General features: G+C 35.4%; 1 protein-coding gene across 3 annotated transcripts; it reads left to right on the top strand.

Moving 5' to 3' along the window:
• The first annotated feature begins 160 nt into the window (after positions 1-160).
• LOC113044611 (coatomer subunit zeta-1-like) lies at positions 161-13,165 on the top strand. Of its 3 annotated transcripts, XM_026204739.1 has the most exons (10): positions 161-259; positions 4,042-4,110; positions 4,685-4,769; positions 6,174-6,265; positions 7,328-7,383; positions 8,502-8,579; positions 9,293-9,344; positions 11,382-11,420; positions 11,644-11,676; positions 12,474-13,165. In XM_026204739.1, exons 1-10 carry the CDS (start codon positions 242-244, stop codon positions 12,519-12,521), a joined length of 570 nt encoding a protein of 189 aa, XP_026060524.1. In that variant the 5' UTR covers positions 161-241; the 3' UTR covers positions 12,522-13,165. The 3 variants fall into 3 exon arrangements, with proteins under 3 accessions (XP_026060524.1, XP_026060534.1, XP_026060541.1); XM_026204756.1 differs by lacking the exon at positions 11,644-11,676 and having other exon boundaries at positions 162-259; XM_026204749.1 differs by lacking the exons at positions 11,382-11,420; positions 11,644-11,676; positions 12,474-13,165 and adding an exon at positions 9,666-10,214.
• The last annotated feature ends 3,229 nt before the right edge of the window (positions 13,166-16,394 follow it).

The raw sequence follows: 16,394 nt of genomic DNA on the forward strand, positions 1-16,394 counted from the left end.
AGAATTCCCAACAAACGTTCAAGTGAGCAGCAGGCAGAGATCGTAAGCGAGCGTACATTGGAAGCCGCCATTGTGGCTCCTGTACCGCAGCGATGCTGAAGTAGAAAGCCATGGTGGGTTTGAGCCAACATGGCGGCCTGAGGGCTGTAGTTGCGGACACGCCCCCTGTGAGTCAGAGGGTTTTAGGAGAGCTACTGTAATGACAGCTCAAAGCTGTCCACGTCAACACTGAGCTACAACCATGGACTCCGCGGCTGTGGTAGGATACGTGTGCCATTTACTCGCTGTTTTTATTTATTTATTATTATTTCATTTCTCACTGTTACCGTTGATAATAATAGATAGCCTGGGTTTGGTAGTTTGTACGCAGTTTTTGTCTGAATACAGAATTATGTTTTTGACAGCATCTATTTTTATCTTATATTAGTCTTTGCGTGCTAAGTTGGGGCAATATTTTAAGAAGCTCCAAGTTACAGTTGTGAACTACTGTAAATACTAATCGACTTGTATTATAAACGCTCGCGCATGCTTTTTTCTCGCACAAACTAAATTAATGTTGCCAGACACCGATCTGGTTTCGCTTTGCGACCTAACAAAAAATTATGGAAGCAAACCATAACATTATTTTTCCGATTATGAACAGATCGTACATTTTAGTGCTTATACGCTACGGGTTCGTTTATGTTCATTTCCCGCTTGTGTTTAGTTTGTTCCGAAAGTTTTTTTCCCCTTCTAGTCATGGAATATGTGGGTTTTCAAAGTGGGACGTGGATGCCACGTCCTCGACGCGTCTCTGGCGGAGCGGAGCGCGCGCTGCATGTGTGGTGCGCGTGATTGATCCCACAGGTGGATACTTGGAGGAGATCAGGGATATTGCTAGCAATGGTCATTTTAAAACTCTTATGAGTTGACCTATATGGGAAACATCAGTTCTAATGGCAAAATTAATACTGTAGCTCAGGGGCGCAACTGCACTTTTGCTGAGAGGTATTGCAAGATGAATGTTGGCGCCCCCCTTGTATTCTGGCCCCTAACACAAACTCCCACAGAAGACTTTCTGTAAGTTAATGACCAAAAGCCCATTAACTAGCTTGGTCATAAAGGATACAAACTCATCAGAGTGCCAAAGGGAAGAACCCCCTCCCCCATTTTCAATACCATAGGAAAGAAGGTAAAAAGTGAAAAGAAAACAGAAAGAAAAAAGGAAAGTTCGCTGAATAACATCCCCTTTAATTATATTTAAAGAATAGATTGGTTCCATAAGAATAGTTCAGTGTCTGGCCTGTTTGACTGCCTAATGGGACATAAAATGTTTGATGGTCATTAACTCTTTACAGCTAAACAACGACAAAACAAACAAACAAAAAAACATAATAATAATAAACTTTCTATTCAACAAAAGGTTCTTTAGATTATTAAACTGCTCTTCTCACTAAGAAAACTATTATTTTTTTAAGAGTCTAGGTTAATGCTGTTTTTTTCTAACCCTGGTTAAAGGTCCATTTTAAGCAACATTTCACATTTATAATTTCAAAATGGGGTTAGCCAGTCTCTATGTTTGAGGGAAACCATTGAAATTGTCATTGTATGTTTCTAGACATTAGGGAAATAGAGCAGTCTACTTGGTAAATGGGTTTAGGTTAACAGTTTAAAGTGTGAAAAGACCAAAAGTGTGGATACTGGGCCCATATATTACAGGGAAGACAGGAGGGGGAATATAAAGAGGCTGGTCCCAGACTCTAAAACAGTCTCCCTCTCAATATTAGATCTTCCCCTTCTGTTTCTATTTTTTAAAATCCTCCCTAAAAACTTGTCTGTATTCTTTATTTTAATTGAGGATATGTTTATATTTTTAAATATGTCTCATAAATAAGATCCAGTGTGTTAATTCTGTTTTAATTTTGTTCACATTTTTTTTAATATCTCTGTACAGCACTTTGCAACTTCTGTTGTTTTGAAATGTGCTTTATAAATTAATAAACTAACCTGATGGCTGACCCTAGACAGTAGAACACTTTTTTTATAGTAGGCCTAATTTTCTTCAAACAAATGAAATTTTGCTTGATTTTTAGTTGGGTAATTTCATCTGCATTTTTTCAGATAATTTATGGAAAATTTGCCATGCTTAAGTGAAAGATTTCTGCCACCTGGTAGAAATAAAAATACTATTGAAATGAATGTCATGATACTCCCACTATAACCACTAAATTGCAGCAGAGGATAATTCATTGTCTCATCTACCATTTACTCTCAATAACATAGCTCTTTACACATGCTCTGATTTTGGATTTATATTTAGATATTAAAAATCTTTAGAATACATTTAAAGGGGTCATATGATGCGATTTTCAAGTTTTCCTTTCTCTTTTGATTGTTACAAGCTGTTCCTGAATAGATAAGATCCCTAAAGTTGCAAAGACTATAGTCTCAAACCCAAAGAGATATTCTTTATAAAAGTCATATGACATTCCTAAAAAGAACATTATTTGGTGTATTTGGTGTAATGCAATGTGTTTAGGCGATTTAAGGTAAATTAAAAAAAACACATCACATTTTGTGCCTTAAGCATGTGACGGAAATGTTACGCCTCTTAACACTGTGATGCCGTATGTGTGATGCCAGCACGATGAAACAGAACCATAAAACCTGTTGGAAAAACGAGGTATTTGTTGCATCCAGTGGTGACATGATTACTGATTATAATGACTTATACTGTATTTTTATGCGTTGCATAATGCGGCGTTGACATAAAACCATGTCTGCATTTGTGATCGGAGAAACGACAAACAACAAGCTCTATCTGCACTGCTCAAAACTCACATTTAAATCATCAGTGGAAAATTCTTTAAATATAAAAACGTACTTACAGACTGTTAGTCAGATATTCAGAATTTGTGCAGCACATTTTACGGAGGGCTGTTTCTTGATCCTGGGAGAGTAGACTACAATGCCAGCTTTTCTGACTCACAGCCTGTAAGTAAGTTTTAATATGTAAAGGATTTGCATGATTCAAACGCGAGTTTTGAGCAGTGTAGAGTAGCGCTCGTTGTTTGTCATTTCTCCGATCACAAATGTAGAAGCGGTTTCTATGTTTATGCAACACAACGCGTAAAAACACAGTACAAGTCATTATAATCCGTAATTATGTCCCCACTGGGATGCAACAAATGGCTTGCTTGCAATGTGCTTTATTGTTTTTGTCTTTTTGCGATGTTGTTTTGACCGGGACATGCATCACAGTATGTTAATTGGCTAACATTTCCGTCACACGCTTGAGGTATTCAGCCAATCACGACACACAGGATAGCTGGCCAATCAGAGCACACCTCGCTTTTCAGATCAATGAGAATTGTAAAAATGTACATGGTTGTATCCTTGTTAATAATCTCAGTTCTTAAATGTAAATCAAATGCTCATTTCGCAGACATTGCCTGACTTTTTACAAATTTTCTGAGCAACAGATATACTCAGAAATGAACTGATATTAAGGTTAATCACTTTGCCACATAATCTTTACATGCAACACAAAAGGAACTCTCATGCAATTAACCTTGGATGGAATGGATGGCAATATGCTGCATATTTTATTTTTATATATAACATTTTATATTAGTTAAAGGGTTATTGGTAACCCTTTTAATAGATAGATCTGCAGTGCAAGGTGTTACTGTGAATTAGATATTATAATTTACAGTGGGGAACGTTTCATTGTTTGGCCCTGAAGGTCTACATCGAGACAGGATTCTCTTGTATTTCAACCAGATGATCTGAATCTCCTGTGGTTCTCCTGGCTCAAGTTCTGTGATACACTCAGACTTTGAATCAGTGGTAGTCAGTGCATGACAGAACTTTGGCCCGGACGGACCCAATCGAGTGAGAGCCAACAGGCAGCCACTTCTGACTACACCTTCTCCTTTTATAGTATTTTTCTGTCTGTAGGCATGTAACAGTATTATTGCAAGGGTTTTTATTTATGACATCTGAGGCATAAAAAAAATAATGTTGAATGTTTGAAAATAATGTAGATTTATTTTCACCCAGGAACCCTCGCTCTACACTGTGAAGGCTGTCTTCATCTTAGACAACGATGGAAACCGACTGCTTTCAAAGGTGCATAGATCCCCTTTACACTTCTAAAATATTCTCAAAATGCAATTGTTAAACTGTTGGCACATTAGCCATTCAATAATATAAGAGAACAGAGACAGTGTCAAATTACTTTACGTATCTAGAATTTAAAAGAATATATATATATTTTTTTTATTTATATATTTTTTCATTTTTTACATTTATTTATTTTTGCATATTTTGGTTATTTTCAGTTTTATTGATTGAAAGTCTATGGCTTTTTCCTTTATAATCAGCAGAGGTGCAAAATCCCACTCCTAGAAATCTTAATTCTGACTGGCAGGGTTTAGTTCCAACACTAATCAAAACACCTTCACCAGACAATCAGGAATTAAAAAATAAAATACATTTTACAGCTGTGCATTTATGAATTTTGTTTTCGTAGATGTATTATTTTTTAGGCTGATCTTGCTCCATAGAGGACCTCCTCTTTTACCGGGTCATTTTATGAAGAAACAACAAACATGTGCAGACATGAAAATGTGGAAATATGAGTTAAACATTATGCATACATATTCATGTACTATAATAACAAATGATTCATATGCAATTTCAGTACTATGATCCAGAACTCTACCCATCCATGAAAGAGCAGAAGAATTTTGAAACGAACATCTTCAACAAAACACATAAAGCTGACAGTAAGTTCATTATTAAACCGCTCTTATGTTGCACTTTACTGATCAGTATACTGCTTTATTTATTGCTTGTAGTGATTAGACCTGATTGACTGCTTTATGTTCCAACTCAAGCACTTCAGATCAATGATTCATAGTAAATTCAAGAAAGTTTAGAGACTTCATTATGCAAATTAGGACCACAACCACTCTCAAAGTATAATAATAAGCGTCCCAGATCAGTCCCAGATCAAGTTACTAGTTTACAGTGGTCCTTGGTCATTAGATTTGCTTCCTCTGGGGCTTGCAGGTCAGATTACTGGAAAACTGGGTGGAGAACCTGTTCTAGAGTTCATAGATGTTTCTGTCACTTGCCCCGTGGGGTGAAGGAGTATGACACCAGGACAAAAAACACCCTGATCCTTTCACCTGTTTAGGTGTTCACTGTTTTAATATGGTCAAAATACACACCTGTATTTGTCTCTTAAAGGTGAAACTGTCCACTCTGTTTACATTTCTTTGAATTTTCTTTTATTCTTCAGTCAGATATTCAGACAAACGTATTGAGATTAATCAATTGAAATGGGCCAGAAATAGCTTCTGGCCTGCAGTTGCTTTGCTTTACATGAAACTTTCAGTAATCAGACACCTGGTACTTTAAAATAAAACACAGATCTGGGATCAGTTTTACAAGTACATATAAACAGAAAATTTGAATTGGATCTGATATTGTTTTGTTGTGCTGAATATTGCATTGAAATCTCACTCTATCTATCATGTAAGAGCAAGTAATAAGATGAAAGTAATAAATAAAATAAAGTAATAAAATAAGTGAGATAAGTTGACTGATGAAAATAACATTGATGTTGGCTTGACAAAGAAAGGCTGTGTAATATTTATCATCTATGAATATATCATAATTGTTTTAATGATGTGCGAGCTGGCATGATCGAGTAGATCTTTCATTTTGAAACAAATTACTAAAATAATAATAATAATAATAATTTCTTCATATAGTTAAGTAATATCACACAAGCAAGTATGCATTTTCCCGAAAGTTAGCACATGTGCCTAATCACAAATGTGTTTTTTTTGTTATACAACAGTTCAACAAACAAGATGTTAATTCAGTTTCTAAACGAATCAAGCATTTTGAACGAATCGTTTCAATGAATGATTCAGTGAATCACTTGTTAAGATACTGGTGGTTTAAGTGTCATACTTATTCATCCCTGACAAGCCTAAACTAGCTAAGGCAAAATATTGTTTAAATGCTGTTGTACATAACAGTGTAAAAAAATTACAATTATATAGATTGGTAAAAGTTTGTTCTATCTCTAATGTTTAACTGAAAATACATAATTTTATGAACGAATAAATGTTAATTCTTTGTACTTTTGTGTCTTTTGCTTCTTTCTGTGTGCGCAGATGAAATCTCTTTCTTAGAGGGAATGACGATAGTCTACAAGAGCAGCATAGACTTGTTCTTCTATGTAGTTGGCAGCGCTCAGGAGAATGAGGTAAGTCCTGTAAGCAAATGAGCTGGCCTGTGATTGGCTGAAGTGCTGTCCATACTCCAACCTTGTCACTTAATTTGCATGTGGCAGCAATTCTTTCTGGCCATTATGGAGAGCTGGTCAGTTTTAAACACTTTTTGACATCTGTGCCATTTTGTTGAGAAGAGTATAGCTGCAGCGTGGAGATCTCCAAATAGCGGCGGGAACTCCAAAACGGGGTGGGAGCTCCAAATAGGGCGTGGCTTCCTCCCATTCACAGACAGGTGCATGACACACATGCACAATTTTTTCCCAATCCACTTCAGTGCAACTCCGCCCCACAGCTGATTCTGAAGTTTTTATTGGTTGTGTCAGTTAAAGTGTTTCCTAAACTATGCAACAAAAAATGCTAACCCCTAAACCTACCCCACACCTTACCTTAACCATTCAAATTGACTGAATGGCGGGATTGACGCTGAATAGCGTGGTAAAGAAAGTTGCAGTTCAGGAGATAAACAGTTAAGAAGATTATGCGATATGAGACTCACTGGACAATGGCAGTATTTTAGTTACAACCAGCATCACTACCCCGTCCTAGCCTGCGAATTTCCTGGCCCGGGACGGCCATGTTGCTTGGAATAAAACGATAGAGTAAAATATTTCCCCTCCGCTGGGATGGCTCCTGAGTGATTCCCGTTTACTTCATGAAGCAGAGGTTCAGACTTGGGTCTGCCTCAAACCTTGGGTATGTCTCTGCTCTCATGGAGAACTTATTTATTTTATTTTAGATGAACTAGAAACAATGTTTAATTTATAAAGTTTTATAAATTAAAGTAACAGTTGAAACAGTAACAATTGGTTGAAGCCACAGCCAATGGAGAAAGTCTTTGCGAAAGGACACCCCACCCATTTTGGATGTTCTGCCCAATTTTGGAGATCACGCCTCATTTTGGAAATCTCCGGTCTGCAGTTATACCCACTTGATTTTGTTTGTCTAAAAGGATGCAGATTTAACAAAGTCAGCTGTGTTTCATCCCTTTCCTTTTATTTGTCTCTCTCTCTTTTCCTGTATTTGTCTGATCTCAGCTCATGCTGATGGCAGTGTTGAACTGCTTGTTTGAGTCTCTCAGTCAGATGTTGAGGTGAGTTCAGCTTCTGATTGAGACATCAGAGTACACACACACACACACACACACACACACACAGGTGCATCTCAATAAATTAGAATGTCGAGGAAAATTTCATTTATTTCAGTAATTCAACTCAAATTGTGAAACTCATGTATTAAATTCAGTACAATGAAGTAGTTTAAGTCTTTGGTTCTTTTAACTGTGATGATTTGAGGGCAATTAATGCTTTTATTCAGCATAGAAGGACACATTAAATTGACCAAAGTGACAGTAAACACAAATATAATATAACAAAAGATGGTACACAGGTTATTTTGAATTGTAATACATTTGCTCAAATAAGTGCAGCCTTAGTGAACTTTTTTTTAAAACAAAAACAAATCTTACCGACAACACACTTTTGTATGATAGTGAATGAAATCTGAGGCCATTTAATCTTAGGACAGTTTATAATTTCTGATATTTAAAAGCAGTTCTGTTGACTTCATGTGTCATCCTAGCTATAGATATGTATAGTTAGGCCTGCCATAGTAGCAGCTGTTTCTATAGGCCACTATATGTAAGCCGTCTGCCATACTGGAACGGTCAAAACCGTTCACACTCGAAGGCAAGTTGACTGTCTGCAGATGTAGTTCTACACTTCTAGATTAGTGTAGACTTTAAGAAAATGAAGATGATGTTTTTGTAAACTATCTCAACACCACAAGACGAAGCGGTTAGCTAACACCACATAGAAAGTACCATAGTTTAAAAACCTGTAATACATAGTTGATACAATTTAAAAACACAAACCAATGCATTTTCACCTGTGAGAGTTCATTGCATTTCTTCAGGAATTTAAGTTGTGTCGGTTTTACAACCAGAGAATGTTGTGCAATGTTGAGGGCTTGTGGCATTTTGGAAAACTCATTGATTTTTACTGTTACATATGAGATGGTGGATGCGTCAGTGTGTCTGGAGCAGTCAAATGTGGCATCTGCCTGTACACATCCACGGTCCTGGCTGCCTATAGACTAATTCATGTCAGAATTCCCAGAATTCTTGGCATCAAGCCTCCAGTGGTAACCATAGAAACTGGTTTGTCACAGAAGAACACTTGTGTGCTCAGATGTCTGCTTCTTCTCCAACAGGAAGAATGTGGAGAAACGGACTCTGTTGGATAACATGGATGGAGTGTTCCTGGTGGTGGATGAAATCATCGATGGAGGGCAAGTAATACACAGCTCTCTTCTAGAAATGAGTCGAGTTGGATTTTTACATTTTCTCCAGTTTTCAGTCACACGTTCCTTCAGAAATCATTTTAATACGCTGATTTGCGACTCAGGAGACATTTCCTGTTTAATATTTTTGTGGAAATTGTGCTAGGCCTACATTTCATGAGGAAGAGGATTTTTAATCCATGGAAAGTTTAAAAGAGCAGCATTTATTAGAAATTTGGAAACACTTTACAATAAGGTTTATTAGTGAAAATTTGTCAACTATAAGTTGACATAAACTAAAGCACGAACAATAATTCTACAGCATTTAGTGATCTTAGCTAATGTTAATTTGAACTTTTACCAATGCATTATTAAAATAAAAAGTGCTTGTTAACATTAGTTAGTGCACTGTGAACTAATTAATCATTAACTAACATTAACAAAGATTAACAAATACAGTAACAAATGTAATGTCCATTGTTAGTTCATGTTAGTTAATACATTAACTACAAATGACTCCTTATTGTAAAGTGTTACCTAATTTTTTTCTGTATTATTATACATTTCTTTACTAATTTTGATAAATTCAATGCATCTTTGCTGTTTAAAAAATAATTCCCTAATATTATTTCCAAAAGTCTAACTGACCCCAATCAAAGTCTCAATGCTCACAGTTTTGTGTTATAAAATGCATGACTTTCTATGTTGATACTTGTTTACAGGGTGATCCTAGAGAGTGACCCCCAGCAGGTCATTGAGAAGGTCAACTACAGGGTAAGAGACTGGACAGAAGAGCAGATATCATTGCGTTATGAACTGACGGTGTGTGTTTGCTGTGTTTAGGGGTTCTTCTCTGACAGCGTGTTATTAAACCACAGACAGTTGTCAGATATGACCACAGTACTGCAAGTCAGCAGAGTGTCTGGCTTGTGTTTTACCTTTCTGTATTTATAATTACCTCAGCATATCATTTCAGCTTGACAAGAAGTTGCCCTTTTTTTAATGTGTATGTGGAAAGGAGGGATAAACAGTAATGTGTCCCTTTCACATAAATACACACAGACAGACTAAATGTGCCCTCTCTTGCTCTGTCAGTGTGTGTCAGAACAAGCGTACGGCTTCGTCCTTTTTGATTACATTACTGGTAACACGGAGGACCAGGGGGAGAAGCGTCAGCTCCTGTAGTTCTCCTTCAGCCCCCCTCCTTCACTCCCTCTGATTCAGAGCTGGATAGAGACGGAGAGAGAGAGAGAGAGAGAGAGAGAGAGAGAGAGAGAGAGTGGGCAGGTACCTGCATGGCATGCACAAGCGTGTGTGAGGCTCCCAAGAGGGACAGCTGTAACCCAGGCGGACGATCAATATTAAGAAAACATGGCTCTGACATCTGAGCATAAACCTTTCGCTGCGGAGCGGGAGACACTGAGTCACTTCTTTGAGTTACGCTCACATAAACTCACTCAATCAATGACCGGCATGATTTCAGTCCACAGTTCTGATTTATGCTGTTATGAGCTTCATTTTTTACTCCAGTAAAAGGGAGAAAGACGCTAAGACCCACCTATAAAATAAATGATTTCAAATAAGATTTAAATATATTGAATACAAAACAGCATATATTTTTTTATTAGTAGTATAAGTACAACATATTATATGTGAATACAATGCATAAATGGCTGCCCACTGCTCCGGGTGTGTGCTCACAGTGTGTGTGTGTGTGTGTTCACTGCTCTGTGTGTGTGCATTTTGGATGGGTTAAATGCAGAGCACAAATTCTGAGTATGGGTCACCATACTTGGCTGAATGTCACTTCACTTCACTTCACTTCACTTCACTTACATATAGATTTAATTTTTGTGATCGTTTAGTTTTATTTATTCAATTTTAGTGATGGTCCTGCTTCTGTCCAGTGATCAGCTCTAGTGCCGGGATGTCTTCTGTGGGAATATATCGTCCCACAAATGTCCACCCATAAAATAAATGATCAACTTTAAATTACAATTTTAAAAACAACAAAAAATCTATTATATAATATACTTAAATTAAACTCTAATCTTAAGATTTAATCTCAGACAAATATATTTTTCAAATAAATCTTAAAATATATTTTAGGCATTTAATTTACCTGGAAAATTATTGTAATTATTATTTATTATGCTCCATTACACTATTTTTTTTTTAAATACAATATGGTTTTTTAATTCATTTTAAAAAATTAATTTTACTTTACCATTTACTTTTCTGTACTATTTTTCATGAGTAGTAAAATATATGTTTAAAATATATTTAGATGTTTTTTTTTTTTACTCAGTTTTAGTGATGGTTCTGCTCTAGTGTAGTGTTTGAATAATATGGACGCTAAAATAAAGCCAATATTTACATAATAAATCTAATCTAATATTACTTATTTTAAAAAATATTTACAAAACATTTACTTAATTGACAACAGACAATGTTCAATATCCATTATCAAGGCTGTTGAAATATCGGTTGAAAGTGAACTTACACTTCAGTTAACTGGGCAAGTGGGCGTTATTATCAACCAATGCCATTCATCTTAAATTGGGCAGAAATTTGCAGATCATTTAATCTATTATTGCTCCAGATGTTCTCTTGGGACATTGTTTTTGTCCATTAGTCATGTTTATCAGTAGTAGCAGTTGAGTTGTGGTGTGTTGTTGCCCTTTAACCATCACTTTGGCATACAGTCACAGTCTGAAACATCTTGCATGATGTCTGGCCTGGTTGCTTGTGGTTTATGTCAGTCAGTTATTATTTTAATTATAACTGGTCTTCATTTTGGTTATTTTACAGGCAGATGACAACCCATTATCAGAACAGAGTGTGGCACAGGTATTGAACGCACAAAGAACGAACATAACAACCCCCCCCCCCACACACACACACTTAATGCAATGATGAACTTTCCCACCTTTTAACATCTTTGTCATGAAACCTTTTTAACATGCAAAACTTGTTAAACGGTCTGGAATGTTTTGCTTTTTCTAACCGTCATTAACGTCTTGACTGATTTTAGTCTCGCTCTAACCTTTGCCACTAACTCTAACCTTGATAGCACATCACTGAAAAACTGGCTCTCACCTCAAATGTAAGTGCATGAACACTCACACATAAGTGCTATTGGACACCCACACATATATGCATGCTGAAGTAAGCATATATGTGCATTGAAGCTCTTAAAATGTTATGCAGGCTTTTGTGTAAATCTTTAAAACTTTACATCACAATAACAACAGAGGCGTAATATCATCTATAATGGACTGAAACTACTATAAAGTGAAATTTAATTATAAAAAAGGCTAATATTGTCTAGCAGTGTAATATTGTGGTCTTCAGATGCCCCCTTGTGGCCAAGATATAACATCGTTAGTGTGGTTGGTGAGTTTTATCATTATCCACTAAAAGTTGCTTTGATTCAAATAACACTAGTGGAACGTTCGTTCAAAGTTATCTGTTTAAAAAAAAACGTAATGTTCCCCAATTTTTATTTTATTTTTATTTCAGTTTTGAAAGTTCAGAGAACATTCAAACAATTATTATAACTTAATGGGAACTTTAGCAAAACGTGCTTAGAGCTGGGTACACCTCGTTATTGCAATACTGAGTCTGGTATCGTGCAAAATAAAAATTGCAATTTCCATTTCATAATAGTCTTCCTTAAGCTACAAAAACAGCAATAACAAACAAATTAATGGTGTATTAAACCTATATTGCATTGCATCAGTGTGGGACTCATTTATTATTGTTACTCACAATATATGCAAGAAACATGAAATACATCTAAAAATCATATTGTATTACCTAATTAACAATGCAAATTGTTGCAAAAAGTGTGTTACAGTTTTTTGGGTTGATCTATAATAATCTGCCTTTTTATTTTTTCAGGTGTTGCAGTCAGCAAAGGAGCAGATCAAGTGGTCAATTCTAAAATAACATTTTCCATGACCTGTAGAAATCTGTAAATTATTGCAAGGGAATTTAATTTTTATGTTTTTTAATGAGTTATAATTTAATTAATTATTTAAGAAATGCAGTTGCATTTCATGTTCAGTACTGAAATATGTATATTTTTTGCCAAAGAATAATTTGTTTTGTTTTTTAAATGATTTGCTTACTGCTTACATCAGTTACTGCTAACATCAGTAAATACATGCATACCTGTCTATTTCAGTACAAAGGAGCTTTGAAGCAATCGCAACTCCTTTTAACCTCTGCAAATGTTGGTATAATGCTGTTCTGTCTAGAGGAGGTTCAGTCATGTCATTTAAATTGTCACAGGTCTAAACTTCACTGTCTAAACTTTTATTAGTCTTTCGTCAGTTTTGTAATTTTGGGTATGCTTTAAAACCTTTGGTCAAAATAATAATTGACAAAGATCTGTTACACTAAGTCTCTATATTTTGCTATTTAAATCTTGTTTTGTTGTTGTTGTTGTTCAAATGAGAAAAACGCAATATATATGTGTGTGTGTGTGTGTGTGTGTGTGTGTGTATGTGAGTGCGTGCGTGCGTGTGTGTGTGTGTATTTTGTTTTGGTGATACAAAATAACAATAAAGTAACTTTCCATGAAAATAATATACTTCTTTCTAGTAAAATAAATTGTGTCTATTCTGCTCATTTGTTTAATAATAATAATAAAAAACATGGTTAAAGGAAATAATATGCACAAAAAAGCGTCTGCTAAATGAATAAATGTAGATTTTGTGTAAATAGTCATATTCTTAGTGTTTAAAATTTGTGTACCATTATTTAAATATTTTTTTAAATATACATTTTTTTTATATATAATTTAACCTAAATGTAATGTCACTAAAAACTAATAAACATGTTGTTGTGTCATTTGTTGACCCGTTTCAATCTTTTCGAGACCGAATGACAATACGACCACGATGCTGATTCACTATTGGTGAGAGAACAGTGAATGAAGACCAATCCGTTTTCTTTCCTATTGAATATTCTGCATAAATACGCATATGCTTATCGGTAATAAAAAGGGGGTGTGGCTTGGTCTGCCATTGGATGCCGTTGGCCAATGGAAATCGCAAATCCGAGGCTCCGCCCACACGACTGAACCACAGGCGCAGCTGAGGAATCGTCAAAGCCTGACTGGTTGCAGACATTAAAGATGGGTGTTGACTTTTGAAAGCGGGGAGAACTCCAATACCCAATCACATTTTACTATTTCTTTTCGGCGTATGCAGGATCTAGACAGCTGATGGCTGTCAAATCTGATTATAATGTATCCTTGTTTTCTTTAGGCTATGCTTTCTTATTTGTTTTGCTCAGTGTCAGACAACGAAATCAGACTTAAAGCTTTGGTAATAGTGAAAATAGGCCTACATAGGTAACCATTTACAGTTTTTATTTAGGCCTGCTATAGAGGTTAAATTATATTTAAAAAAATATTATATTTAAAAAAATATTTAAATAATGGCACACAAATGTTAAACACTGAGAATATGACTATTTACACAAAATCCACAGTGAACTAAATTCCGTTCTAATGTCAAATTATTAGGAGATATTTATTCTTATCAGTAGACCTAGGTGATCACACACATATATATGTCTAATAATAGCCTAATAATAATAATCACTGACGCAATTACTACATTTTCACCATAAACATAAAAAATAACCAGAATGGTGTATATAAAAATAAATGTAGCTTATGGATCGAATGAAGCAGTTTCTGTTACGGATATTTCTTAATTTTCATATTGTGATCACTAAAAATCAGAGGGATTCATGTGCACAATTAGGAACTAATTTAACACTCGCCCAAATCATCTTTTTATTAGCATAACATTTTAACACTCGTAAAAAATTATAAAACGACTGTGGGTTTTAAAAATCTAATTAAATAGGCTGCTATAAATATAGCTAAATAATTCGCAATTGGCGTTTTTAAATTTAAAATTATTATTCACTTGATTATTCACAATATTTATTCGATAGAAAGAAAAAGCGACGAAGAGACAGCAGCGGAGGCGCGTGATGCACGTGACCAGGACGCGTGATCTGCGTGAGCGCGGACCATCGACTGTATAGGCCTACATATAGCTCTAGCTAACACTGCTCACATACTTTATTTATTTATTTTTATCTTTATTTCCTCCCTGCCATAATATATTTTTTTCTTTGATCTCCTACTTGTGTGTTTAGTTTGGACTTCTGTTTGGGTTCCTCATGTAGGCCTACCTCCACAATATCAACACCTTTTGGCCTGTTTATTTGTGCATTTATTTATCTCTTTATTTATATGTTAAAAAGAGAGAGAAATTTATTTGGTAAATAAATGATATTTATTAAATTAATTAATTAATTAAATGCAATTAAATAAAATATAATAAAAATAATAATAAAATAAAATGATAAGCTAATTAAGAAAGGGGATCCCAGCCCCGACAAAATAAATATATTAGAAGCCCAGCAATATTGTGCCTTTGTAATCATAAATTATGATTTACTTCCCCCACATCATGAAGTTCCCACAAAAGCTGTCAAAATTCACATGCAGGTATTGTTTTAAACAGTTTGGAATTCTTTCATATCAGCCACACACACACACACACACACACACACACACACACACACACACACACACACACACACACACACACACACACACAAACACACACACAAAATCTTTTTTCAATATTTCAGTTTATAATCCATATAAAAGAAAGCATGTACTTTAGGTTTAAGGAACAGTTCTATAGAATATGTCATATATAGATCAGTGGTTTAATGTCATTTTCTTCAAGTACAAATGTCATGTAGTCATGAGGTTAAGAAATAATAGTATAGGCCAAAGGGGCATTGTAAGGGTTTGTGCACACATATTGCAGTATTAAAAAAATCAAAAAGTTAAGTTTAATTGTTGCCTTAAATACCTTAAATCAGTGATGCAGTGACTGCAGTGGTAAAAGTCACTTGTTTTTTTCATGAGTTTGGTAAATAAATTCAAGCTAAAAGTACAGAAACCTGTGAAATCGAGTAGAATTGACACTAATTGTTGTTAAAAGTTAAATGGATGGGAACAAATGTTTGAAATTGTTTGAAAAAGTGTACAGTATAACTTATACTGTCACTGATTGTGTTTTCTCAGAAGCACAGATATTTTACAGATGTTGACTTAAAGCCCTGCCAGGAGCCAGAAGGACTGTGATGGGTTTGTCAGATCGCCATCTAGTGGACAAATGGAAATCTACACTGTCAACTTGAAAAAGCATTTGTGCTCAATGTAATTATATATATATATATATATATTGCGCACAAAAGAAGATATATAAACAGTTGCTGATATTCACTGAGTTATATAGTATGGGAAAAATGAAATCAATGACATTCTTCAAAATATGTGTTCAACAGAAGATAGAAACTCATAGAGGTGAGGGTGCAAATGATGACAGAATTCTCTATCGCTTTCAACTTGAGGCCTGGGATCATTGCTCATCTTGTTTTGCCACTCAACCCGGTCAGGCTGGTCTGTTGTCTGGGTTTAGAAGTTAAGCCAGGCAAGGCTGGGAAATCAAACAAACTTGACCAGGATGTGAGACCATCTAAAACCAGCACAGGACCAGCAAACCAGCATCTCTTTGCAGCATCCTTTTCCTTCAGACATATCATGGATGTATTTTTAACCATTGTAGAAATCCATCACTAATGGCATCATGTTTCCTTCATGCAATTATAGAGAGGGGTCATAAACACACACACACACACACACGTCACTGCATCTTCACATCCTCAGGAAATGTGTTTCTGAGAGAGTAGTTGGTGTTAATAGATTTCAGATCGCTT

This window comes from Carassius auratus, chromosome 3 (assembly GCF_003368295.1).
Source record: "Carassius auratus strain Wakin chromosome 3, ASM336829v1, whole genome shotgun sequence".
In the NCBI taxonomy this organism is placed as follows: domain Eukaryota; kingdom Metazoa; phylum Chordata; class Actinopteri; order Cypriniformes; family Cyprinidae; genus Carassius; species Carassius auratus.